The sequence below is a fragment of the Gorilla gorilla genome, chromosome 17 (genome assembly GCF_029281585.2).
Source record: "Gorilla gorilla gorilla isolate KB3781 chromosome 17, NHGRI_mGorGor1-v2.1_pri, whole genome shotgun sequence".
Taxonomy (NCBI): Eukaryota; Metazoa; Chordata; class Mammalia; order Primates; family Hominidae; genus Gorilla; species Gorilla gorilla.
In genome coordinates this window covers 109,242,575-109,270,188 of record NC_073241.2, presented here as the reverse complement: position 1 = coordinate 109,270,188, position 27,614 = coordinate 109,242,575, and the positions used below count along the sequence as shown (strand labels likewise).

Sequence of the window (27,614 nt, the reverse complement as noted above, 5' to 3'; positions counted from 1 at the left end):
ATATTCCTGGAGGTACAGCTTGTGTGCCTGCCTGCCTGGCCCCCTGTCCACCCTGGGCCGGTGCTGCTGACCTGGGTGAGATGCAGCTTGTCTGCTTGCCTGTCTGGCCCCCTGTCCGCCCCAGGCCCGGGCTGCTGTTTTCTCTGCTCTTCCCTCTGCTCCCTCAGTCTCTGTGACCTCAGGCAGCCGCTCCCTCTGCTGAAAAGCTCCCAGGAGACAGGGAAGGGCCTTGGTCTCTGGAGCCAGCACAGAGGGAATCAGCATGGCCACCCTCTGAGGACTGCATCCTGGCTCTCCGTCCTCCCAGGAGAACGTCTGTGGCTTTTTCCTGGTTGCTGTGGGAGCCTCACCTGCAAGTGGAACCTTCTCACCTGCTGGGCTGGCTCACCTGCTGAGGGGGCTGCGGGGTTCCCCCTATTCCTGTTCTGTTGATAAGGGGGTGCTGAGGGGGCTGTGGGATTCCCCCTGCTTCTGCTCTGTGTTGATAAGGGGGTGCTAAGGGGCCTATGGGATTCCCCCTGCTTCTGCTCTGAGTTGATAAGGGGGTGCTGAGGGGGCTGCGGGGTTCCCCCTTCTTCTGCTTCGTGTTAAGGGGGTGCTGCGTGGGAGCTGGAGAGAGGTGGGGGCTGTGGTGGTTGTTGCTAGGTCTTCCAGTTTTTCAGAAGTTGGGAAATGAGGCTGTTATGTAGGATCTCCTGACTTTGACATGTTGGTGACCAGTTCAAGTTTTGAAAATTCCCTTCAGGCCAAACTGCAAGCTGATTGAGATTCCCGCGCTGGAACAGTCAGGGGTTGGGGCTTTCTATGAGTGCGTGCCACACACAGCCCAGCCTTGGAGGTGGTGGCTCTGCAGGCACATGTCCCAGCTCTGTGGTGGCTCTGGGGAGGCAGAGACTGCCAGTCATTGGCCTGTGGTTCTGCCCTGCAGAGGCTTCTAGCTGAGCTGAAGAGATGCTCAACCCTGGTCAAAAGTCAGCAAGAAGGCCTGGGAGCCTGCAGCTAGAGGAGCACGGGGCCAGGGAGGCGTGGGGGCGGGGGTGGTGCAGAGCCTTGGCTGTCTTCTCTTCTGTGGGAGTGTGTGTGCATGTGGAAATTTCGCGTCTGGCCCACCTGCTGCTCTGCACACTATCCCCGCCTTCCCCAGGCAGGAAGCAGGGCTGCCGTGAGCTAGAAACTGGGCTTCTTGCCTGGTGGCAACCCGGAGGCTGCAGGGAGGGCCTGGGGCACCTGGGCTGAGCTGTGGGAGGGGACTCAGGACCAGCAGACCCGGGTACCAGTGCCTGGGCCACTGATTCTGGGGAGCGCCAAATGTGCCGAGGGGTTCTGAGTCAGGCTGTATGGGGGTCTTACGGCCCCTCCCTGGAGCCCCACCCCACCTGGAGTCTGGGAGATGGGCAACAGGTGCCTGGTCACTGTGGTGTTTGCCAACCCCCGGGCTCCTTCCCCGGGATGCCGCTTGGGGCCTGGGAGAGGTGGAGTGGGTGGGCAGTCTTTCCTGCTGCAGGTTCAGGACTGGGTGAGGCGGCGTGGTTGGGCCTCCCTTCTGACTCGGGTTTCTCCCGCTGCAGGTTCGGGACTGGGAGAGGCGGCATGGGCGGGCCTCCCTCCTGACACAGGATCTTTCCTGCTGCAGGTTCGGGACCAGGAGAGGTGGCATGGGTGGGCCTTCCTCCTGACCCAGGTGTCTCCCGCTGCAGGTTCGGGACTGGGAGAGGCGATGTGGGTGGGCCTGACGCAGGGTCTCTCCGGCTGCAGGTTCAGGACTGGGAGGGGCGGCGTGGGTGGGCCTCCCTCCTGACCCGGGTCTCTCCCACTGCAGGTTCGGGACTGGGAGAAGTGGCATGGTGGACCTCCCTCCTGACACAGCGTCTCTCCCGCAGGTTTGGAAGGCGCTTTGAGTCCCCGCTGCTGTGGCAGAGTGCCATCATGATCCTGACCATGCTGCTGATGCTGAAGCTGTGCACCGAGGTCCGTGTGGCCAACGAGCTCAATGCCAGGCGCCGCTCCTTTGCAGGTTGGTGGCCGGCGCTTTGGAATAAAGTCCCAGGGAATCAGGGCGTAGGTGACTCTGGTGAAACAAAAGCCACTCTACTCTGTCCTGATCCAAGCAGCTTTCATTTCACCAAGTGGTGCTGTTATCTCCAACTGATAGTGTTTTCAGTATGTTAAATGACTTCAGTTAAACAGTTTATGACTTGAAACAATTCAAGATAATAGTTTTTTCACTGGAAGTTGGGTGAGGCCTCAACACATCTTCACAGTTCCTCTTGGCTGTGAGCGCCATCCCAGACGCTTTCTGTGTCCGAACAAGAAGTGCTCACCTGTGCCTGGCCCATCAGGTCAGACGGTACCAGGTCAGGCATTTCGTCTCTGTGTGCGTGGCCTGTACACAAAACACACCCTTTCAGTTTTGCTGTGACTCACGGGCTACCTTAGCCAGGGTCTTCCTCACAGACCTTGTTAAACAGACCCAGAGTCACCCCGCAGGGTCAGGCAACCCCTTTATCCGGAGCACACTGCAGTGTTGACAGCTGGGCAGGACCAATTACATGCTTAGCACACATGGCTCCTTAACCTTTGGCAGCTTAGAAAATAGAAAATACTTCTTCCAGTTTTTGCCTATTGCACAGTTTGTTCCAGTCTGAACTCTGTTTGAACATGCAGGCTGGCAGGCTTCTTGTGTGCAGGAGGGTTAAATCCTTCCTTTTGTTTTTCTTCTAATTACTAAATCTAAGACGGCACTCACTTTGGCTTTGAGAGAGAGATTGATCTCAGCTATCACTTGGAGAAGAGTATCTTCCCAGAGTTTGTTAAGTTTGGGGCTTCTGTGGATTTGAGCTCTTGCCGGGGAGCTGTGTCCCTGTATTTCTATTCCTGACCACTACTTCTTCCTGTTGGAGAGGATTCCCACCTCTGCCTTTTTGTCTGCTTCTGTTTCTAGACTGAGGTGAATGTGTGCTGCTTTCAGCCTCTGTAGAAACCAGGCCAGCCTCCAGCCAGTGTGACCTGGGCCAGTTAGTGTCGTTGGGGCCACAGAGATGAGCTCCAGCGTCTTTTCTGCGGTGTTCTGTTCTTTCTCCCCATTCACGCCATTCTCCTCTCCTCTGAGTCTCTGCTCCGTTCCCTTCTATTGTGTTTTGGGTTTGAAATTACACCAGAGATGGTGCTGAGGATACCACAGATCTTGCCTAGAAAGCAGGCTTTTAAGAACCGGCCGGATTCCCCGCATGAGGAGCTGCGGTTTTACATTTCTGCTTAGGTGACTCGGTCTTGCTCCCCGCAAGGCTTTGCTCCTTCTCTGGACCTGAGCTCCTCATGGCGTGTTCCCTGCCCCTTTGTACCTCAGTATTTAACTTGGAACAAGAATGTTCTCACTGTGGGAGGGCCGGCTGGCCGAGAGAACGGTTTGTGCCTAAGATGCCCAGTGCGTTGCTGGGTGTTTCTGCTGTCCTCGGGCTCTGGACATGAGGCCAGACCTTGTGATCTTGTTGGCAGTGGCTTGATGCGAGGTCCCAGAGACGGCAGGTTGTGAGTGTCTAGGCAGAGCAGCCAGCGTGGGGTTTAATGTGAGTGTGTGTTGGAACACTGGGATACCGCTAGAAGCGGCATCGTAAGCTCCCCACCCGCATTCATTTTACCAGCAGGTGCAGGTTCAGGCTTGTCTCAGAGGAGCGTTGGATAAGAAGGGAGTGGGATGGTGGATGCCTGGCGTTCTGTGTCACTTCTTCCAAAGGAGTACTTCTCTTCTGGTTACCCAGGATGAGTTAAAAATGTGAGTCCCAGTTTCCAGAGCTAGGCCTGGAATCTGAATTTTAAACACCCTCTGTGGGTGTGCAGAATAATGGCCCCCGGAGACGTCCGTGCCCTGATCCTGGGAACCTGTGACGTGCCACTGTACATGGCGGAGAGACTCTTGAGGGGGCTGGTCCTGGATTATCCTGTGGCGTAACCTAATCCCAGGGGTCCTCAGACGTGAACAAGGGCTGCAGAGGAGATGGTCAGGTGCTGGAGCTGAGGGCCTGGCTCTCTGCCATGGGTTGGCCGTCGCTTTACAGGCAGCAGAGCCCCCGACCACAGGGAGCTGAGTTCTGCCCGTACTTGAATGGGTAGGAGACACAGCCTTGGTTTTAGTCCAGGAGACCATTGGGCCTCTGGCCTCCAGAATTAAGATAATCAGCCTGCATTGTGGCTGCCACGTTTGTGGTACCTTGTTACGGAGGCGATAGGAAGCTGGGGCACCCTTTCCTCAGGCCTGGAGTATTTGGGAAGCAGTCCAGGGCCGCCACGAGGGGTAGGGGGCCGGGCTCCTGGGGTCAGCCTGGGTGACCTGTGCCTGCCCTCCCCCGGGGAGGACTGAGAACCAAGCTGCATGACTCCTGGGCCCCAAATGACCTCAAGTGGGAAATCCACTTTTGAGCTCTGTGTCCTGGGGTGTAGCTGTGTGTGTTAAAGAATTCTCAAGATTTACCTCTGCAGCACTCTTAATATTGGAGTCCGGTTTGAGTTTATACATGTCCACGTCCCCTTGGTGGACAGGCCAGGCCTGTTCCTGCAGGGCGCCTTGATGAAAGGTGTGGGCTCATGTCCTCTCATCTGCCAGGAGAGGGGAGGGCAAGGCAGGAACATCACTGGAGTTCAGACTGAAAGCTCTGGCTTCTGGCCGCCCGATCAGTAGCTCCTGCAGCACAGCCCCGTGCCAAGCAAGGTGGCCAGCCTTGTCTTCCTGTCAGCGGCGTCACCTTGAAGGGAAGGTTGTTGGCTCTGAACATGTTCTGTTTTTTTTTTTAAGCTTTTAAGTTCAGGTACATGTGCAGGTTTGTTATATAGGTAAATTGCTTGTCATGGGGGTTTAGTGTACAGATTATTTCTCTAACTCCTGAACTCCTGACCTCAAGTGATCCACCCACCTTGGCCTCCCAAAATGCTGGCATTACGGGCGTGACCCACCGCGCCCGGCCAGTGTGCCCATTATTTCACCACGCAGGTATTAAGCCTAGTACCCAGTACTACGGTACTTCTCTGGTCCTCTCCCTCCTCCTGCTCTCCACCCGCCGACAGGCCCTAGTGGCTGTTGTTCCCCTCTGTGTGTCCATGTGTTCTCATCATTTAGCTCCCACTTACACGTGAGAACATGCGGCATTTGGTCTTCTGTTCCCGTGTTAGTTTGCTAAGGATGATGGCCTCCAGCTCCATCCGTGCTCCTCTAAAGGATGCGATCTTGTTCTCTTTTATGGCTGCATAGTATTCCGTGGTATATACGTACCACATTTTCTTCATCCAGAAGAAAATCTAGATGATTTTCATTGATGGGCATTTAGGTTAATTCCAAGTCTTTGCTAGTGTGAATAGTGCTGCAGTGAACATATGTGTGCATGTGTCTGTAGTAGAACGATTTATATTCCTGGCGTTTATACCCAGTACCGGGATTGTTGGGTTGAATGGTATTTCTGGTCTTTGAGGAATCACCACACCATCTTCTGCAATGGCTGAACTAATTTACGCTCCCACCAACAGTATGTAAGTGTTCCTTTTTCTTCACAACCCCACCAGCATCTGTTATTTTTTTTTATTAATAGCCATTCTGACTGGTATGAGACGGCATCTCATTGTGGTTTTGATTTGCGTTTCTCTAGTGATCAGTGACGTTGAGCTTTTTTTCATATGCTTGTTGGCCGCATGTATGTCTTCTTTTGAAAAGTGTTCATGTCCTTTGCCCACTTTTTAATGGGGTTATTCATTTTTTTCTTGTAAATTTAAGTTCCTTATAGTTGCTGGATATTAGACCTTTGTCAAATGCGTAGTTTGCAAAAGTTTTCTCCCATCTGTAGGTTGTCTGTTTGCTCTGTTGATAGTTTCTTTTGCTATGCAGCAGCTCTTTAGTTTAATTAGATCCCCTTTGTCAATTATTGCTTTTGCCAAGTACATTCTTGAGCCTCACCCTGAGGGTGAGGACATGCCAAGGGGGACCATGGGCCTTGAGAGGCACAATTCTTGGCAGACCGATGAGGACATGAAAATAACTTATGAGGAAACGTTTGAATAGCTGCATTTCACTGTGCTCATGGATGGTCAGACGACCTAATGAAATAAAAGCGGAAATGTTTTCCAGCTATCTTTTGTAGGGATTTTAAGTTTTGAAGGTCACAAATTCAGTTTGAAAGTTAATATAAAATAAACGTAAATGGTATTAAGAAAGAGTAGGTTACTTAAAAAATTAGATACATAATTTGTTGTCTGATTATAAAGAACAGTGCATGCTCATGGTAGACATTTGGGGAAGACAGAATATAAAGTAAAACAGCTTCTGGCCGGTCGCAGCGGCTCACACCTGTAATCCCAGCACTTTGGGAGGCTGAGGTGGGCGGATCACGAGGTCGGGAGTTCGAGACCATCCTGGCCAACATGGTGAAACCCCATCTCTACTAAAGATACAAAAAGTTAGCTGGGCGTGGTGGCACGTGCCTGTAATCCCAGCTACTCAGAAGGCTGAGGTGGGAGAATCACTTGAACCCTGGAGGTGGAGGTTGCAATGAGCCAAGATTGGGCCATTGCATTCCAGCCTGGGCCACAGGGTGAGACTCCATCTTAAAAAACAAAACAAAACAAAACAAAAAAACAGCCTCCACCCCACCCTCCAGAGGTGACTACTTTGAACGTCGTGGCATGCTTTCCAAGTCTCTTCCTTTTTTCTTCTACAGTCGCCTTTCACAAAATTGGCATAATTTTCAAAATTATGATCAGACTTTACAAAGAAACCCTCATTCCACTGAGATGTTTTCCCAAGCCCTTTTCGCTGTGAGTCAGGGTCAGAGCCCCTCACTGGAGGGAGATGTCCCACAGGGCCCCGAGTGCCCAGCCTGAGGAAGGCAGGGCTGGCATCAGCACGGTGCCACCCCTGGGCAGAGCTGAGCCTCTTCGGCCAGGCCATGGCTGACTGCGGTTGGGAGTGACTGCACACCTGTCTCTCGTGTGCTGGGTTATTTCTTTTTACCTTTCACTTTGCATTATGGAGAATTTCAAGCATTTACCAAGTAGGTAGGGTGGCATAAAGCCCCGAGGGTGATTGGACCCACAGTTGCATTCAGGTCTCCTTCCTGCAGGTTTTTCTTTTTTCTTTCTTTCTTTTTTTTTTTTTTTTTTTTGAGACAGGGTCTCACTCTGTTGCCCAGGCTGGAGTGCAGTGGTGTTATCAAAGCTCATTATCGCCTTGAATTCCTGGGTTCAAGCCAAGCGATCCTCCCACCTCAGCCTCCCAAAGCGTTGGGATTACAGGCGTGAGCCCCTGTGCCTGGCAGTATATACAATTTTGTTGTTTAAAAATCCGTGGGTTCTCCCTTAGCTCCTCTCAACCTTGCCTGTGGTCTGTATTGCGGCATCAGCGCCACCTGCATTTTAACAAGATTGCTGAGTACTCCTGCAGGCTGAGTTTTGGGAAGCCCTACAGTGGAGATGGCACTCCTGGTGTTTCCTCCTGTCTTTATGTCCCTGGGATGTGGACAAGGACAAGGTGTTCTGTCCTTGGCTCTTTCTGTGAAAGAGCATTTTAAAAAGATAGCGGACCCCGAGGCCTTATCGGATCCAGGTTTGGTTCTTGTGTTTTGCAGGATGGTTGCGTCGTTCCATTGGTGGTGCGTGTGGTCAGTGGCCACCATGGGGCTCATGCTGAGGCCGTCAGCTCATCAGGGGCTGCAGGATGTTTGTTGTCTGTTAGCTGGAGCCCCTCTGCAGAGAAATGGGCGGGTACCCATTGTTCAGCTATCCACAGGTGTAATTTATAAAGGAAATGCGGGTCTCTCTCTTTACCAGTTTTCAAAGTTGGTTCCCTAGCATCTTGCAATGATGAGTGCATGTTTCTGAGTCATTCTGAACATGTGAGTTGGACGTTTGGTGTGTTACTGGATTATTACGCTTGTTAACGCTCCAGTTCTTCCCTCTGGCCGGGGAGCCGTGTCAGATGCTGCTGGGCCCTTTCGACCCAGCATGAGGGGTCTTGCTTCTACACAGGATCCTGGTATAACAGGGTGCTCGTGTGGCGGCTACATCTCCTGCCCCAGACCTAGAATCCGTCGTTTCTCCAAGGAGCTCTGGTATCTGAGACACAGTGTTTGGAGACCACAGCCTAGGCATGTGTGAGGGTTGGCCTACAGGTTGGTTTTTTGGCTTTTTCAGTGGATGGAGCTAGGAAGTTTTTTTTGGTGAGGTGAAATACTTCATGAGTGAACACCAATTCTTTCCATTTGACTTCAAACCTCCAGGCCTGGCCGTATCGCTTAGCCTGAGCTCTGCCTCCCTTCTGCCCTCAAGGACCCCACAAATAATGGACCCTTCCTCAAGGACCCCACAAATAATGGAATGTGGCATCCTCATGCCTCCCTTAGCCCTCTCTGTGCACGGCAGTCTGAGGGTCACCATGCCAGCGCCGGCCTCCCGGTTACTGAAAACGTTTGTTTTATTGGGGGTGGAGGTTTATATGCTCAGGATTGCACATCCTCAGGACACTTCCCGCTGGAAACAGAGGTCAGGTCGCTGCTGCATGTTACGTCACCAGGAAACAAACGCACCTTGTCAGGGGTGCACCAGCAACTGGATACACGGGGTCATTTGTTTCATTTTAAATATTGCTTTTATAAAGTTTAACTTTGTTTTATCATGTACTTTTTTCCTTTTAAGTTCCTCTTAGGGGTTATTTGAGAAATAATTGTCTGTGGCTCAAAGTCAGGTGGTTGAATTTACTTGAAATTTGTCCCAAATCTCAACACTTAGAGTTCCAGGCTGGAGGCCAGGGAGAGGGAGTGGCTGCTGGTTAGTCAAGGGTTTCTTTTTGGGGTGCTGAAGATGTCCTGAAATTAGATAGTGATGGTGTTTGCACAACTGTGGATATCCTAAAAACCATTGAATTGTACACTTTAAACGGGTGAGTTAGTTATAGTTCAAGATAGCTGGAAAATGTGTTGTATATAGGGGTCATGTGCCATCTTGCATGCATTTTCAGGGGTTTATTGAGATTCTTGGACGTCACATTAGGAATCCCTGTATCTGCCTGTGTACCTCCCATTGGGGGCTCGCCTGGGCCACTGTGATCATGTGCTCTTCCCTGGTCCCAGGCTGTCTGGCACCTCCCTGTCACTATCAACCCTGCACTCCCCATACACGCCGTACCGACAGGGCACAGTGCAAACCTTTCTTCATGTGCCAACAGCAGTGGTCTCCAGTCGTGACATGGACCAAAGTCCCAGGAAGCAGGTGATGGCCTCTGTGGCCCAGCCAGCCTCCTTCCTGCTGGCCATGTGGGACCATAACTTGTTGTGTCTCTCTCGTTCCAGTCTCTTTGGCTACTCCACAAGTTACCCCAAATCTTAGGACTTGGAAGGACAACAATTATTTTGCTTGTGAGTGCATTTTGGGCAGAGCTTGGCAAGAATAGCTGGTCTCTGCTGTCCTCAGTAGCATCTGGGGAGGCTCAAAGGCTAGGGCTGCAGCCCTTGAAGCTCATTCTCTTGCTTTTTCTCTCTCTCTCTCTGTCTCCCTCACTCGCTCTTTGGCATGGCTGGTGCTAGCCATCTGCTGGGACCTCCACCCAGGCTCTGCTGGGACACCCACCAAGGCCTCCTCATGAGACCTGGGCTTCCTCACAACATGGCGGCCAGGTCCCAAGGGGGAGCTTCCTGAGAAAGCAGGTGGAAGCTGTATCTTTTTTATGACCTAAGTCTTGGAAATCACAGCATTGCTTCTGTGGACTGAAGTGGTCATAAGCCCACCCGTGATCAAGGGGAGAAGACACTGACACCACCTCCTGATGCCGAGTGTGGAGGAAAAGGAAAATGTTGCTGGGCCCTTTTTGGATCCTGAGTGCCTGGTCTGGAGGACGTGTTCAGCACAGATTTGTGGAAGTGTGTGACTGTTGAAAATGTTCCTGGCAGCTCTCTCAGCGTCAGAACTCTGCATTCCGTCCTACACAAACGTGGATCTGATCACACTGCTTTCCAGGCAAGGAGCCTCAGGTAGCTTGAGGCTGTGCCTAGGACACAGCCTGGTGTGGGATGTGACTCTGCAGCCTGAACCATGTCTTCTTCCCCAGCCTGCCGGCTGGCTGCCTCCCACCATTGCCTGTTCACAGTCACACCTGGATGTGAGAAGGGAAACAGTGTGGACTGAGCAGTCCTGCATTGGGTGGTCCCTCCCTCCCACCCCTTGAGGATCTTGGTCTTTAGAAGAGGCGCCCGTGGAGAGGGATGTTGTCTAAATCAAAGCAACAGAGAGGACGAGCTGAGGGACCCATAGAATCCAAGAGGCAGTGCTGGGGGAGGCTGGGGGAGGAGAGAAGACTGCACTTTGTATGCTGCATTGGTTTATAAAACCCTCAAATTTGGTAGAAATATTGCAGTTCCTGCCTTGTGAGTGGAACAACACCCTAAGTCCAAGTAGCAGAGGGCAGAGGTCAGAGGTCACCTCGTATTTGCTTTTAGCTGTTCACTTGCAAAATTTCCATTTTAAGTCTACATTGCCTGGGGCAGGCAAACACAGCCTTTGATCCTACTTCTGCTTTCTGATCCCAGGACTTATTTGAGTCTCTTGTTTATCAACAGTCTTCAATCCCAAACCCCATGGGGCTTCCCAGGAGCCACCTAGCGGCCACAGTGTTTTCCAGGACCTTGGCTGCTGTCTTGTCCTGGGGCTGCGCAGATAGGGAGGTTGACTTATAACCTGTCATTGCCAGTGCTGGGCCCTGGAGGGTGCTGGGTCCCTGTCACATTGTCCCTGTGTCTGTGTCTGTGCAGAGGTGCTTGTCAAGTGCATGTGCGGAACCAGCTGTCCTTTTACAGCAGAGTGTACTCTGAAAACGGCTTCATCAGGCAGCCTTCTGAAGAGTTTTGACCTGGGGCAGCTATATTCCAGCCGCAGCTTGCATACAGATGAGTTTCTAGGAAAAGGGAAGCAGGATCTGCCTGGCTGCTTTCCATCAGCACAGCACGCTTGTGACGGGCTCCATGCTGCCTTTCTCCCGAGAGATTAAATGGAAATGTGGTAACTTTCAATTTTTGGCTCAATTTTTCTCCCATTCTCCCCATTCACTTTTTTATGATATTGGAAGAGGTTAGGTTTGCAGAAAAATAGTTCAGAAAGTGGGTTTTCTAATGCACAAAAACCAAAATCTTGTGATCTTTCTATTCTGTTTTTTTTTTTTTAAAGAAATGCAAAAAGTTCTGGGAACACAGCTGTTTACCCATGTTAAAACCAGTATGTTTCTGTCTTTTTCCCCTTTCTGTTTCTGTCTCCCTTTTTAACGTGTAGCTGCAGATAGCAAGGATGAAGAAGTCAAGGTTGCCCCCAGGCGGTCCTTCCTGGGTATGTACCCTGCACATGCACTGCCCGCAGCACGTTCCTTTTGCTTCATTCCTGCAGCTGTACTTCCTCCTGTTGTTGCTTCCATCTGTGCATGTTCGTGCGTCATCTTTACCAAGTGTGGCCAAGTCTACAGCAAACTAATCAACCTCTAGCTCTGCTGTTTTCAAGCATGAAGTAGTTACTAGAAGCCTGTCCATGCTCTTCTGTGTGTGGGGAGATGGGGGCGGGAAGGGGAAGCGGGAGGGAGACAGGAAGGGAGGAGAAAAATTTAGATGACAAATTTTGGACTTTGTTAAATTTATTCCAAAGTATTTTATCCTTTTTGATGCTATTGTAAATGGAATTGTTTTCTTAATTTCAGTTCTGCTGCTTCATTGCTACTTTATAGAAATGTAATTGATCATTGCATGTTGATCTTGTATCATGCAATTCTGCTGAACTGGTTTGTTCTAAGAGTTGTTTAGTAGATTCTCTATATATGATTCTGTCATTTGCAAATAGAGATAGTTTTAATTCTTCCTTACCAATGTAGTTGCTTTTATTTCTTTTTATTGTTTATCCTGGTTATAAGCGGTGAGAGTGGATGTACCTATCTTATTCTTCATTTTAGTGAGAAAGCATTCCATCTTTCATCACTAAGTAGATGTTAGTTAATGGATTTTCCATAGTTGCCCTTCATTAGGTTAAGGCAGTTCCCTTTTATTCGAGTTTGTTGGGTGTTTTTATAATAAAAGAGTTTGCCAAATGCTTTTCGTGTCTGTTGAGATGATCATGTGGGTTTTATTTTTTATTCTACTATGATGATGTACTACATTGATTGATTTTTGTGTGTTGAACCAACCTTGCATTCTTGGGATAAATCCATGTGGTCATGGTGTCTAACACTTTTTATCTGTTGCTGGATTTTATTTGCTAGTATTGTATTGGGGATTTTTTGTATCTGTATTCGTAAGACATAATGGTCTGTAGTTTTCTTGTGATGACTTTGTCTAGATTTAGTATTAGGATAATACTGGCCTTATAGAATAAGTTGGGAAATGTTCCCCTCCTTTTCTATCTTTTTAGAGTTTGCAAAGGGTTGATACTAATTCCTCTTTAAATATTTTTAGAGTTATCCAGTGAAGCCATCTGGGCTTGGGCTTTTCTTTGTGGGAAGTTTTAAAATTACAAATTCAATCTCTTGTTATAAGTCTATTCAGATTTTTTGTTTCTTTGTAAGTCAGTTTTGGTAGTTTATATTGGAATTTTTCCATTTCACTCAAGTTATCTAATTTGTTGACATAGAATTTTTCTTAGTATTCCCTTATAATCCTTTGTATTTCTGGAAAGTCATTAGTAATGGTTCCTCTTTTATTCCTGACTTTAGTAATTTGATCCCCTCCTTTCCTTTCTTTTTTTGGTCAGTCTAGCTAAAAATTTGTCAATTTTTTGTTCTGGTCAAATAACCAACTTTTTAAAAGGTGTTTCTTTTTCTTTTCTTTCTTTCTTTTTTTAACACAACACATCCACATTGCCCATCAAAGAACCAATTTTTGGTTTTGTTCATTTTCTTTATTGTTTTTCTATTCTGTGTTTTATTTCACTCCAATATTCTTTCATTCCTTATGCTTGCTTTGGGTTTAATTTACTCTTTTTCTTAAGGTGGAGGTTAGAACATTGATTTTTTTTCTTTCTTCCTTTTTAATGTAGTTATTGACAGCCATAATTTCTCTCTAAGCAGGTGCTTTACCTGCATCCTGTACTTTGGTGTGTTGTGTTTTTGTTTTCACGCACCTAAAAGTATTTTAAAATTTACTCCAAGATTTCTTCTTTGACCCACTTATTATTTAGGAATGTGTTAACTTCCACATATTTGTGAATATCCCAAAATGTCTTCTGTTATTGATTTCAAATTTATTTCCATTATAATTGTAGAATATACTCTGTATTATTCCAGTACTTTTATGTATTTATTTTTAATATTTGGAGACAGAATCTTGCTCTGTTGGCTGTGGTGTGATCTTGGCTCACTGCAACCTCTGCCTCCTGGGTTCAAGCAATTCCTGTGCCTCAGCCTCCCAAGTAGCTGGGACTATAGGTGTGTGCCACCGTCCCTGGCCAATTTTTTTTGTATTTTTTGTAGAGACAGGGTTTTCACCATGTTTACCAGGCTGGTCTCAAACTCCAGAGCTCAGGGGACCCACCCACCACAGCCTCCCAAAGAGCTAGGATTATAGGCATGAGCAACCACGCCCAGCCAGATTCCAGTACTTTTAAATAGAGGCACATCTTATGGCCTAGCGTATGATCTGTCCTGGAGAATATTCAATGTGCATTTTGCTGTGGTTGGGTGAAGGTGGAGGGTTGTCTGTTAGGTCAAGTCTGTGATTTTTGTTCTTCTGTGTAGTTGTTATGTCCATTACTAAATGTGGGTGTGGAAGTCTGTAACTATTTTTGAATTATCTTTTTCTCTTTTCACCTCTGTCAGTTTTTGTTTGATGTATTTTGGGGCACTGTTGTTTGTTAGGGACGTATATGCATATTTTCTCTTTTGACGTCTGTTTCTTCTGATGTTAGTGTCATCACATGCATGTCTCCTGTGGTTGCCATTTGATATATTCTTTCCATTGTTTTACTTTTAACTTTTTTATGTCTTTGAATTTAAAATGAGTCTTCTGTATACATACAATGGATCTTTAAAAAAAATCCATACTGGCAATTCTGCCCTTTGATTTGATTGTTTATTTCATTCACACTTAATGTTATAATATGTTCAGATTTACATCTGCTACTTTACTTTTTGGTTTCTGTATATCCCATGCCTTTTCCCCTTAGCTGTTGCTCCTTTACAGCTTTCTTTCGTATTAAGTAAATATTTTCTAATGTAACATTTTAATTTCTTTAAATAATGTTTTCTGAATTATTTTCTTAGTAGTTACTTGAAGGCTTACAATATTCATCTTAACTTATCAGAATCTACTTCAAATTTATACTAACTTAATTCCAGTGACTGGAACCTTACTCCTACATGGTTCGATTTCGTCCTCCCTTTTTAAATGGTATGATTATTATACATATTTTGTCTACATATATTGCAACCTAACAATATATTTTTCTGATTGTTCGTTTATATACATTTTATGTCATTCAAGAACTTGAGAAAAGAAAGGAGAACAAACATATATTATGGAGTTATTATATTAACCTTATTTACCATTTGTGGTTCCTTTCATTTCTTTCTGAGACTGAGTTACCATCTACAGTCATTTTCTTTCTCTAATACAGTTTTGATCCCATCTCATTTGTGCAATTAATATTATTGTCAAATATATTACATTTCTTTATGTTAAAGGCCCCCAAACAATACAATGCATATTGTTTCATGCAGTTACTTTTTAAGTCAACTAAGAGAGGAAAGGAGAAGACATGTGACCGATATCATCTTTTATAATAACTTACATCATTGTCTTTACCTGTACTCTTTTTTTATGTGGATTTGAATTGCGTCTGATGTTATTTGTTTTCAGCATGAAAAATGTGTTTTCTGTAAGGTCTGCCTACTAGCAACAGATTTTCTCAGTTCTTGTTTATCTGGGAATCTTTGTTTTCCCCTTATTTTTTAAAAAAAGTTTTACTAGATGTAAGAATCTTGGTTGATGTTTTTTTTTTCTTTTCAGTGCTTTGAATATGTTATTCCACTGCCCTCTGGACTCCATTGTTTCTGATGAGAACTCAGCTGTTAATCTTATTGGGGTTTCCTTGTAAGTGATAAATTATTTTTCTCTTGCTACTTTCAAGATTTTTGTCTTTGTTTTTTGACATTCATCATTTAGACTGTGATGTGTCAGGGTGTGGATCTCTTTATCAGGCTTGCAATTTGTTGAGCTTCTTGGGTATGTGGATTAATATTTTCATCATATTTGGGAAGTTTTCAAAAGTCATTATCTCCTTGAATTTTTTTTTCTGCTCCCCTCTCTCCTCTCCTCAATCTCACCCATTCTGCATGTGCCAGTGCCCTTTCCTGTCATCCCACCTTTCTCTGAGACTGTGTTCTTTTTTCTTAATTCTGTTTTCTGTTTGTTCTTTAGGTTGCATAGTCTTTACTGATATTTCTTTGAATTCACTGATTCTTCTGCCAGCTCAGTCTATTGTTGAGCCCTTATAGTGAGTTTTAAAATTTTAGTTGTGCTTTGCAATGCCAGAATTTCCACTTGGTTCTGTTTTTAGAATTTCTGTCTCTTTATTGATGACCTCTATGTGATCAGTTGTTGTCATCATATTTTCTTTTAATTCTTTATGCATGGATCCCTTTAGTTATTTGAACATATTTATAATAGCTATTTTAAAGTCTTTTTCTACTGAGTCCAACACCTGTGCCTCTTCAAAAGCAGTTTGTGTCCTGCTTATTATTTTTTTCCTGTGTGAACCACACGTTTCTGTTTCTTTGTATAACTCATTTTGTTTTGTTGTTGCAAGCTGGACATTTTAGGTAAACTATAGTAGCAGCTGTGGATACAGATTCCCCCACTTGGGGGAAGGATGACTTACTGTTTGCTTGTTTGTTTTGTGATTTGGCTGGACTAGTGCAGTCTCTGGACCTCTTCTCCCTCAGATGTGGTGGTTCTGGCTGGCTGTGACCCTCCCTGATCTTCCCGTTAAGCTTCTGGTGGTCAAACCAGCTGTTGGCCTCCACTCACTGATGGCTGCCGGCTGATTTGATGATGCCCTGGGGGATGTATTCCCTACAGCTGGGCAGGGTGGCCATTGGGGCCAGTGTTTGGTGGTGGTTCTGTTCCCAGGAGGGCTCCTCTTGGTTGTCCTTTCTGGTTCTGTTTGATAAACTTTGAGCTCATCATGGAGCTTCTAGCTCCTCTTAGTTGCTGGCTGCCGAGGTCTCTGTTGTTTTTGTTAGCATCCTTACACTTGAACTTGTACCTGCTCTAAGTAGGGAGTCCCTCTAGGGAGAGCTACGGAGCTCTCTATCCTGATACTGCCATCCCCAGGACAGAACCTCTGGACCTCTGAGGGTGTGACAGCTCTGCTCTGAGTGCTGCATGGGAAGTGAGCTGTTGCCTCTGGTCTTCTTAGTTTGCCCCTGCTTGTGTGGAACCTCTCCCAGTGAGCAAGCTGAGGCAGGGACAAGGGATGCTCAGTGTCCTCTGCCCCTGCGCCATGGGTGGGGGCTGAGTGGAGGAAGGGAGCCTGGGCAGACAGGAGCTGAGCAGGCGATGAAGAGCTCGGGTGCCTGCCACTGCTGCAGTGGCACTGGGGGAGAGGGAGCCTGTCTTCTCGGTTGCCTGCTGGGAGTAGAGCTTTTGTCACATGGGGATGGGGAAGCAGGTTGTGGCCCAAGTGTCACGAAGTTGCTGTTCCTGCTGCCACTTAGGTGGTTTTCTTGGATAAGCGTTTCTCCATTCGCCGTGTGTCCCTAAGACACGTTAGGGACTTCAAGTGGGTGCTGTTTGTAATGTTCACCACTGGCAGTGATGTTGCTGGAGAGGATCTGTGGAGAGCCTCGCACTGCTGTTCTGGAAGAGCCTACCGCCTCTGTTGTTTCTGACCTGGCTGAAACCCTGATGGCTGGAAGCATGAAGAAGGTTTCAGGCTGGGAGAGCAACACTCTTGAGTTTCTGTTCAATGGCTGCATTGAGTAAACGTGGCAGCCAAGCATTCTCCATGGGGTGTGTCACGGAGGAACTCCTGGAACTGTCCTGAAGTCCTCTTTAGAAGTAGGTAGCCCAAAACTTTCATTTCAAAGTGACTTGGGGAAAACTGTTTATTCCAGTGCCATCTGGGCTGGGGCCTTTCTGGGCTGTTTCTGCTGTGTTTGACGCTGTGTTTGTGTCCTGATTTTGGGCAGAAGCCGTTCAGGCTGGAGGGCCATGGCTCCCTTGGCCGCGGTGACAGCCCAGCCCCTCACCTCTCTCGCCTGTCCACCGTTGGGTGCCCCACTGAGCAGACTCTGAGCAAATGAGGGGCCCGGAGATGTCAGTTAGGATAAAGGGGGGAAAAGGCTCCTGAAGATGAGAGGAGGCTGAGAGCAGGCAAGGCCGCTCTCCCAGGGCCTGCCTGGCTCTAGCTGAGGTGGCTGCAGGAATGTGTCTCAGCAGCTGTTAGGGCAGTGTGGCGGTGAGTGCTTGTCTGTCTGGGCAGCCTTGGGTTGGGACGCGGACGCCTGTCTCGGCAGTTGCTTGATTTGTCCTTGCTGAGTGGGAGGGTGTTTGTTTCCCAGGGTCCTCTTTGGAAGCTGGCACGGCTGGCCCTCCCGCTCTGGCCCTAGACATGCTCAGTCCCCACTCAGCCTGTCCCACTCGCTGGGGTTGGGGCGGGGGCTCTGTCACTCCCCGAGGGTCTCTGATGTGGGTCTCTGCGTCGTCCTCTGGCCCCAGCTGTGTCGTCTGCCTGTCCCTGTTGCCGCCTGCTGCACGGGTGGCAGGATTAGAGGGGTCAGCGAGGCCAGTGCCGGCCTCGAAGGCTAAGAAGGGCATTTATACTCATTCTGCAGCAGGTGGTGTGGCCGTCTTTGTTAAAATCCTTTCGCGTCCCTGATCCTTAGGATAAAGTAAAAGTGGGCCCTGGTGGCCTCGGGGGCCTCCTGTCTGTGCTCTCCCGACTGTAGCCTGTGCCTCTCAGGTCCCTCCAGATGAGCCCCTGCGTGCCCACCCGGGGTCCTGCTGAGCCCTGCCTGCAGCTCCGGGCCTGGGCAGTGCCTGTTTGTTCCCCTCCCAGGTGGCCGGGCCGTTTCCAAGGACAGGCTCTGCCTGCTCAGCTGGAGTGGGGTGGAGAAGCAGACACAGCAGGTGGGGCTGGGACCTGCCCTGAAGGGCAGCTTGCAGGAGGCCAGGTGAGCCTGGACCAGGGATTTGAAGGAAGTGAGAAGTTTTTTAGTTTTTTTGTTTTTTCCTGGAGAGTCGATTTGTATTTTTAAAAATACTGAAACAGTCACAAAGTTAAAGTGGGAGTATGATACAGTTTAGCTGCTGGGAATGGCCGTCACTCCAGGGAGCGCCACAGTGCTTAAAAGAACAGTTTCTTTGCCAACACTTGTGGTCAGTAACCTGTAACAGAGCTACAACTAGGAAAATTAGAGTGGTGGTAGTCACTTATTTAAGAAGTCATTCAGGTAAGCAGCTGCACCGTCTGTACCCCTTAAGTAGCAAAGAAGCTGTTACAGTCTTCTGAAAACTATCACTATGAGTGCTATAATTCTGAATGTAATGTCTCTTAATTAGAATTCATACAAGAATCATGAAAAAAAAAAAAGAGCAATTTCCTCCCCTGCAGAATGTCCCTGAGCAGTGTGGCCCAGGAGGCTCTGTGGCCTGGTGAAAGGCACCCCGTGGCTCTGGGGTGGAGCTTGGCGTTACCAACATGCCATTCACGTCCCGTGAGCGCCCATCGAATGTGCGACCTGTGGGTCCCGAGGGTGCCTGCAGGGGTCTGATGTGCCCAGGTTCTTGTCGCATGGCAGTTCTCCGCTCAGTGTTCGAAACCAGTGCTGTGATGCCCTCCAGCCGTCCCAGTCCCAACAGGAAGCTCTCTGGCATTCTCTGTCCCTCTCACGTGTATTACCGGAAAGGGCTCCCCACCCAGACCCCAGGAAAGGACTCTTGGGTCTCGCACAAGAAAGAATTTGAGGTGAATCCATAAAGTGAAAGCAAGTTTATTAGGGAAGTAAAGGAATAAGAGAATGGCTACTTCATAGGCAGAGCAGCCCCAAAGGCTGCTGGTTGCCCATTTTTATGGTTATTTCTTGATGATATGCTAAACAAGGGGTGGATTATTCATGCCTCCCCTTTTTAGACCATATAGGGGAACTTCCTGATGTTGCCACAGCATCTGTCAACTGTCATGGTGCTGGTGGGAGTGTAGCAGTGAGGACGACCAGAGGTCACTCTTGTGGCCGTCTTGGTTTTGGTGGGTTTTGTCCGGCTTCTTTACTGCAAGCTGTTTTATCAGCAAGGTCTTTATGACCTGTATCTTGTGCCGACCTCCTATCTCATCCTGTGATTAAGAATGCCTCACCGTCTGGGAACGCAGCTCAGCGGGCCTCAGCCTCATCTTAGCCAGCCCCTATTCACAATGGAGTTGCTCTTGCTCCAGTGCCTTGGACATGTTGGCCATCAGATCCTCTTACACCAGGCTCTCTCGTGCTCCTGTAGACATGAAAACACGACCTGATGAGAAATCGGATCTTCCTTACCCATTAGGAGACAGTCTCCTGGTGCACATTCCCCAAGTGGTAAAATTGCTTTTTAATCCAGGAGCAGTTGGACTGGAGCTGGTCTGTTCCCACAGGGCTCCCCATGGGGGGTGCTGGAAGAGATCAGTCTGTGAGTTGAGGGCAGCCACGCCCGTGCGACGGAAGCTTCTGAGGATCAGCTGTTCTCTGCTCAGTGCATGCCAGGGTGGGCCTCTGGTGAGCCCCCAAGCCTGGAAACATTCGTTCAGCATTGAATGCCTCGTTTTCAAGCCTTATCTTTGGTGCCGCTCTCTAGAAACACATCTCGGGAAGTCACGGCGTGTGAGTCTGCACTGCCGGCTGTCAGCTGTTGTGTTGGCACCTTGCGTGACCACGGGTGTGCATCCTAATTGCGTTCTTGCCCTTTTGTTCTTGTTCTCAGAGCCCCTCCTCTCCCACAGCCACCTGCCCTCTTGGATTTCTGTTGGGCTCAGCAGTGCAGGGGCCTGGCTGCTTTGGAAAGGGGGGTGCCCTCCCCTCCCAGGTCCCTCGGAATAGGGCCAGCTCTTCTGGGAGGACTGCCAGGCACCTCTCTCTTACTTGCTGATTTAAAAAACTATTAATGAAAATCTCCTGACACAGGAATCTCTCAGAAGTGTAGAAAATGTTCTTTTCCACCCGACAGATCAGGAGTCACCATGCCCACCAGGTGTCCCCCGTGTCCGCCGACTTCTCCTGACTGAACTTAGAGATCTTATTTCCCGCTGTCTGAGCTACCCCAGGTCAGCCTCAGCCAGCGCTTTCCTTACCCAGCTCCTCCCCGCCACCTGCTCCAATTCCCCAGCACATGTGAGCTGACAGCTAATGGTAGATGGCTGCTAAATTTATTTCAAATTGTTCTGGATACAAATGACAGCACCTTAATTCCCAGACTTGGAGTTGAAGGAACTATTTTCAACTTCAGCATCAGAAAATGCTGGATAAGTATTTACTAATAAGTAATAAGTAGATACTTTTTAATAAAATAGGTAGATACTTGCATCTGCATCTTTTGGTGTAAGACAAGTCACATACATTGAAATTTTTTATTTTGTTATGCGTTAAAATTAGAGATATAATTTACATAAAATTCACAATTTTATCACCATTTAAAAGTGCACAATTCGGTGGTTTTTAGTGTATTTACAGAGTTGTGCAGCCATCACCACTGTCTCATTAGGGGGCCTTTCATCACCCCCAAAGAAACCCCTTCGAACCAGTTTCCTTCTTTTTCCCAAGTTCCGTCTTCCCCCAGCCCCGACGGCGGCTCGTCTGCTGTCTCTGCGCTCGCCTGTGCTGGACACTTCACGGGAACAGACTCATTAGCGTGTGGTTCCCGTGTCTGGCTTCTGTCGCTTGGTGTCCTGTTTCAAGGTCCATCCGTGTTGTTGCATGAATCTGCCCTTTCTTCCTTTTTGTGGCTAACACTCCACTGTGCACCAGGCCACGTTCTGTTTGGAAATCTGCCCCCACCTGCACCCACGCATCTCAGCTGCCTCGCCTCGTGCCTCTCACCCTGCCGTCCCTCTGCCATCCTCGGGAGCCCCTCCGCCGGCCCGTGAGTGGTAAATGCACAAATTGAGGGTGTTTGGGGTGTGCGGTTAAGCTCGCCAGTGCCCTTTTTTTTTTTTTTTGAGACCAGGTCCCACTCTGTCACCCAGGCTGCAGTGCAGTGGCACAGCCATGGCTCACTACAGCCTTGAACTCCTGGGCTCAAGGGATCCTCCTGCTTCAGCCTCCCAAGTAGCTGGGATCACAGGTGCGCACCACCACACCCTGCTAATTTTTTGTTTTTTTTTTGTAAAGATGGAATCTCATGATGTTCAAGACCTCCTGGACTCAAGTGATTCTCCCACCTCAACCTCCCAAGGTGCTGGGATGACAGGTGTGAGCCACTGCGCCTGGCCATGTTTTAGATTTCGACGAAGTCCAGTTTATCTTTTATTCTTCTTTTGTTGCCTGTGCTTTTGGTTTTACACCTAAGAAGTCATTGACAAATCCAGTGTCTTGAAGTGTTTCCTCATGTTTTCTTCTGAGAGTTTTAGTTTCAGGTCTTATTTTTAGGTTTTTCATCCATTTTGAGTTAAATTTCGTATATGGTATAAGGTAAGCATCCAGGTTCATTCTTTTCTCAGAAACTGTTTAGTGAGGATTTTCTGTTAGTCATTTGCCAATTGACTCCTTCCTGGGGAAACTAAAATAGGTCTCCCAGAGATGGACCTTAGACCTGGTTTTCCCAAGTCCCTTAAACCCTCACCTGGTGTCCTGTGTCCACAGCCCACCCGTGCGCAGCCTGCCCATCCACCACCTGCCCATGCATGACCCATCGTCCACAGCCCCCCTGTCTGCCCGTCCACCATCCACCCATCCACCCCCCCCCCCGTCCACTGTCTGCCCATTCACGGCCCCCCGCCTGTCCATCCACCCGCCCATCCACCACCCACCCGTCCACCACCCACCTGTCCACCACCCGCCTGTCCACTGTCTGCCCATTCACGGCCCCCCGCCTGTCCATCCACCCGCCCATCCACCACCCACCCGTCCACCACCCACCTGTCCACCACCCACCTGTCCACTGTCTGCCCATTCACGGCCCCCCGCCTGTCCATCCACCCACCCGTCCACCACCCACCTGTCCACCACCCGCCTGTCCACTGTCTGCCCATTCACGGCCCCCCGCCTGTCCATCCACCCGCCCATCCACCACCCACCCGTCCACCACCCGCCTGTCCACCACCCACCTGTCCACTGTCTGCCCATTCACGGCCCCCCGCCTGTCCATCCACCCACCCATCCACCACCCACCCGTCCACCACCCACCTGTCCACCACCCGCCTGTCCACTGTCTGCCCATTCACGGCCCCCCGCCTGTCCATCCACCCGCCCATCCACCACCCACCCGTCCACCACCCGCCTGTCCACCACCCACCTGTCCACTGTCTGCCCATTCACGGCCCCCCGCCTGTCCATCCACCCACCCATCCACCACCCACCCGTCCACCACCCGCCTGTCCACCACCCACCTGTCCACTGTCTGCCCATTCACGGCCCCCCGCCTGTCCATCCACCCACCCATCCACCACCCACCCGTCCACCACCCGCCTGTCCACCACCCACCTGTCCACTGTCTGCCCATTCACGGCCCCCCGCCTGTCCATCCACCCACCCATCCACCACCCGCCTGTCCATGGCCCCCCTGTCCTCCACCCACCCGTCCACGGCCCCCCCCATCCACCCCCTCACCGTCCACAGCCCCCCTTTCCATAGCCCATCCTGCTCAGCCCCCTTCACTGCAGCTGGGCTTGTTCATGAAATACACATGAGCCCACGCCCTGCTGTGTTCTGGGAGGTGCCGCGTACCATGCCCATCCTTCCTCTGGCCTCGCTTCCTGTGCAGCCCCTTTCCAGCTCGGATGCTGAGCAGCGTCTCACTCAGAGTGAGAGAGGGTGGAGCAGGAAGGGGGGCACAGATCTAGGGTCCAAGGGGATGGGGAGAAGGTGCACAGCCTGGCCACCCCTGCCCTCACTGCACTGCCAGCCCCACAGGCAGCCAGCCCCCAACACCCCTGGCCTCTCTGCCCTCTGATGCCCCCAAGCCCCGCTAACCTCACCACACCCCAACCCCCCCAATCCCTCTATCCTCACCCCTCAGCACCCCCAACCCCCTCAACCTCACCGCCTCCCATCACCCCACCCCTGCAGCCCATGCCCTGGCCCTGCTGCTGTAAGGAGAGGTCAGGTGCGGGCCTTGCAGGCTTCTTGGCAGGTTTGTCTCCGTTCACCTTTTCCCTGCCCCTGGACTGCACATGTCCACCTGCCTCCTTTAATTTGCTAATTTCTGAGAGTGCTTGTGAGTGTGGTTTCTACAGAATACATCATCTAGCAAATGACATCGTGCCGGAGGGATATGGTACGGATTTACTGAGCCTCACCGTGGCCGAGGCGTGTAGAACTCAAGATCAACTCGTTGAATCCCCAGAATGTCCTAGGAGTGGTCTCTGTCTCTTCCTGGTAACATCTGAGGAACAGGAGATCGTGGTTAACCCGAGGGGGGCTGCGCCCCTAACCCAGGCATCAGATCCAGTGCAGGGCACTCCCTGTACTGTACGGCTTCTCAGAGATTAAGATTAATTTGAAGGATTTTAGCTTTTTTTTTTTTTTTCCAAAGAGACAAGTGTCTCTGTGTTGCCTAAGCTGGCCTCAACTCCTGGGCTCAAGCGATCCTCCCTCCTTGGCCCCTGAAGAGCTGGGACTATAGGTGCCCACTGCACCTGGCCTGATGTCAGCGTCTTTTATGTTGAGTTATTATTTGTACCAAGGCTCTTTCAGGGGGGCATGATCAAGAACACATGGCTCCTCCCTGACTTTGACCTCTCGCTGGGTTTCCGTCTCTCCTCCCTGACTTTGACCTCTCGCTGGGTTTCCGTCTCTCCTCCCTGACTTTGACCTCTTACTCTGTTCCCAAGTTCCCATCTCTCCTCCTCTGACCCTGCCCTCTCCCTGGGTTCCCGTCTCTCCTCCTCTGACCCTCGGCTGCCCCTCATGCTCTTGCTCGGTTCCCATCTCTTGTCACTGACCCTGACCTCTTAGTTCCCAACTCTCCTCCGTGACCTTGACTTCTCACTTGGTTCCATCTCTCCCCACTGACCTTGACCCCTCCCTCAGTTCTCGTCTCTCCTCCTCTGACCTTGACCTCTCACTTGGTTCCTGTCTCTCCTCACTGACCTTGACTCCTCACCTGGACCCTAACCTGTGCTGAGGCTGCTTCTCCCTCTCGCCCTAGACTTCGACCCCCACCACTTCTGGCAGTGGAGCAGCTTCTCGGACTACGTGCAGTGCGTCCTGGCCTTCACGGGCGTGGCGGGCTACGTCACCTACGTGTCCATTGACTCCGCCCTGTTTGTGGAGACCCTGGGCTTCCTGGCCGTGCTGACCGAAGCCATGCTGGGTGTGCCGCAGCTTTACCGCAACCACCGCCACCAGTCCACGGAGGGCATGAGGTAGGCCAGGGATGCCACCACGGAAGCACCACTGCTCCAGAGGCACCACGTGGCTGCAGATTTGGCAAAAATCAGACACCTATGTGTCTGGCTGTGTATTTCCCATGTTGACCTGTGAAGCTGCCGGTTAAAGAATAGTCAGGTTTATAGGCCTTGGCCCCTCGACCTCGCGTTGGAGCAGATGAGCTTGTGTGGGCCACATGAGGGGCAGCCGAGACCCGGCACGGGGTTGGGAGCTGCTCCTTCAGGGCCGTTGGGATGGAACCTTCCAGTGGGAGGGATGTCCGAGTGCCTGGCCAGACGGGGCAGGAGGAGGGCAGGGCAGCCAGCCTGGCCCAGGGTCAGGGCGGGTCTGGTGGGGCAGGGAAGGTGGTCTGGGGGCTGCCTTGGACACTGTCCTCGGTCTTTCCCCACTGGCCCCAGCACGGCCTCCAGCCTCTGAGGTATGTGGTAGAAGGCTGGGCAGGCTGACGTTCGGAACCACAGACCATGCCTGGGCGCCCTGCACCAGTGCGTGCCTGGACGCCCCCGTGACCGCCAGAGGTAGGGCACAACGTGAGCAGCATGATTCCCACGGGCTCAGTCAAGGTCCTGGATGGAAACTGCATTGTAATAAAAACAGATCTGCTTGCTGTGGCGGAGGCAGAAAACTCTAGTCCCTCACACTTTCGGCCCCCCGGTGCCTGCTCCTCACTGGGGACCCCCCCCCCCCCCGGTGCCTGCTCCTCACTGGGGACCCCCCCCCCCCGGTGCCCGCTCCTCACTGAGAACACCCTGAGCCTCCACACTTTGCTTGAGTCTGGTCTCCGACACAGATGCTGAGGCTGTGATTTGGAGGGAATGTTATTCTTGGATTTGTTATTTGTGGGAAACAGCCTGGAAGAGAGGGGCTGACGCGTTTTTGTGTTGGAGAACGGGTGCCCAGGGGCCACAGCACTCTCTTGAGGGCTTTCAGAGACCTCTGGGTATTTGCAGGTTTGGTGTGTGGGCAGAGGTATGAGGGCCGGGGGTTGTGTGTAGGTTCAGTTGCCCGTGAGAGGTAAAGGTAGGAGGGCTTGTCGCAGGTGTGGGGTGGTGGTAGGGGGTGAGATGTAGGTACAGGTCGGGGTTATAGGTGTGGGTTGCAGTTACGGGTGTATGGTGTAGGTATGGGTGTAGGACGTAGGTATAGATGTGAAGTGTATGTATGGGTTGGGGTGTGGGGTATGGAGTTCAGGTGTGGGCTGGAGGTACAGATATGGGACATGGGTCCAGGTGTGGGGTGCTGGCATGGGTATGAGGTGTAGGTATGGGTCAGGTTGTGGGGTGTAGATGTGGGTTGTAGGTACAGGTGTGGGGCATGGGTGTGGGTGTGGGGTGTATTAGGTGTGGGCTGGAGGTACAGATATGGGACATGGGTCCAGGTGTGGGGTGCTGGCATGGGTGTGAGGTAGGTACAGGTTGGGGTGTGGTGTGGGGTGCAGGTGGGGATTGGGCTGCCCTGGTTGGTGTGATTACAGTGAATCAAGACCGGGGGGTTGCTGGGGTTTCTCTGGCGAGGGTGCATGGAGGCCTGAGAGGGTGTCCATGGCTGGAACAGGCTCCCTCACTGTTGGGTTGGGCAGTGGCAGCCCTGAGGGCTTCGGCGTGGGGCCCAAAAGGCAGGGATGCTCCCAGAGAGAAAGTGGGTCTCAGGGCAGGCGTCGTATGTGGGCTCCCTGGCTGGACGTGGGCCTCGTCCGGCGGAGTGTGGCGTCCCCAACCACCCCACAGCTGGAGATCCTGTGGGCAGTGCCCGCGTGCCGAGCTTGCGACCTGGAGATCTGTGGGAGGTGCCTGGGTGCCAGGCCTGTCCCCTCCAGAGCATCACCACAGCCTCGTGGTGAGGGTCTAGCGGATCCGGACCCCACATGCCGGCCTCCTGGCCCCTCTCAGAAGGAGCTGGCCGTGTGTGGCCTTGGCCTGATGAGGCCTCTGAGGGGGCTGCTCCCAGGGGCCCCAGGCTTGGCAGGAGCCGTTGCTCTCGATTCCAGGCGAGCAGGTTTTGCTGTTCAGCGCAGGCATGTTGTTCAAGGTCTCAGCCCAGGGGCTGCCCCGTCGGCTGGGGGGACGTGGGAATCCTCTTCAAACCCAAGTTTCCAGATGCTGGCCGAGGCGGCCCTGCAGGCAGGCCTGTCTTAGGCCCCGTGATCTGCTCTTCTCACACACGGGGAAGGCTCCAGAAACGCCTGTGGAAGGGGGGTCTGTGTGTGGAAGAAACATATTGGACGTGCTTTTCCTGTTCTCACTCACTTCACCACAAGCAGCACACACACTTCCGTGTGCGGGCGTCTCCCCAGCACCGAGCAGGCAGTCAGTCCTGCGGCGGGCACTGCCAGTTGTCCTGACCCAGAGACAGCGCCAGATGCCACCCACACTTAGACACCCATCACGAATCTGGGCCTCTGGAACTTCTGGGCCATGTTAGGGTTCCATGACCCCTCCTTGGGCTCTGTCAGCTTGCTGGAGCGGCTCACAGAGCTCTGGGAAACACGGTTACTGATATTTTACAAAGAGCATTTTAAAGGACAGACATAAACCGCCGAGTGAGGGGATACACAGAGGGAGCTGTGGAGGGGTCCCCAGGCAGGAGCTCGGTCTCGTGGAGTGGGGCTGCCACCCTCCCGGCACACAGATGAGCTCCTGTTCACCCTCCTGCCGGCTCCCGCAAATTCAGCTCTCCCCGGAGTCTCCCAAAGCCTGTCTACTTGGGAGACCTCACTGGATAGGCGTGATGGACAATGGTGTTGAAATGTGATTGGACCTAAGGGTGCGACGTGAACCCAGCAGGGTCTGTTGAGATTTTTCTGTCCTCTGTGCAGGCTCCTTCCTCCAGGATGTCGGCAGGACCCTCTCTGGAATGAGGGTTAGAGTCCTGCCTGGGCAGGTGAACAGAGGGCAAAAGGTCAGAGGGATTCTGTTTTCTGAGGCCTAAAGCACCCCAACATCATGACAAGAGCTACAGAAGCACTGTGGGTACGGGAGCACCACGGGTACAAGAGCGCCGCGGGTACGGGAGCACCATGGGCACGGGAGCACCGCAGGTATGG

At 50.9% G+C, this 27,614-nt stretch overlaps 1 protein-coding gene across 6 annotated transcripts in view; it reads left to right on the top strand.

The window, feature by feature from the left end:
- Positions 1 to 27,614, top strand: part of SLC66A2 (solute carrier family 66 member 2) — a 51,063-nt gene that overhangs the window by 6,365 nt on the left and 17,084 nt on the right. For 2 of the 6 annotated variants that reach the window (XM_031003670.3, XM_031003669.3), the window contains exons 3-5: positions 1,881 to 2,014; positions 11,293 to 11,346; positions 24,330 to 24,546. In XM_031003670.3, coding sequence (XP_030859530.2) covers positions 1,881 to 2,014; positions 11,293 to 11,346; positions 24,330 to 24,546 — 405 coding nt within the window. Of the gene's footprint in view, positions 1 to 1,568; positions 1,698 to 1,880; positions 2,015 to 11,292; positions 11,347 to 24,329; positions 24,547 to 27,614 lie in introns of all 6 variants that reach the window. The other 4 variants (XM_019014123.3, XM_055368683.2, XM_055368681.2 and 1 more) reach the window with 4 other exon arrangements.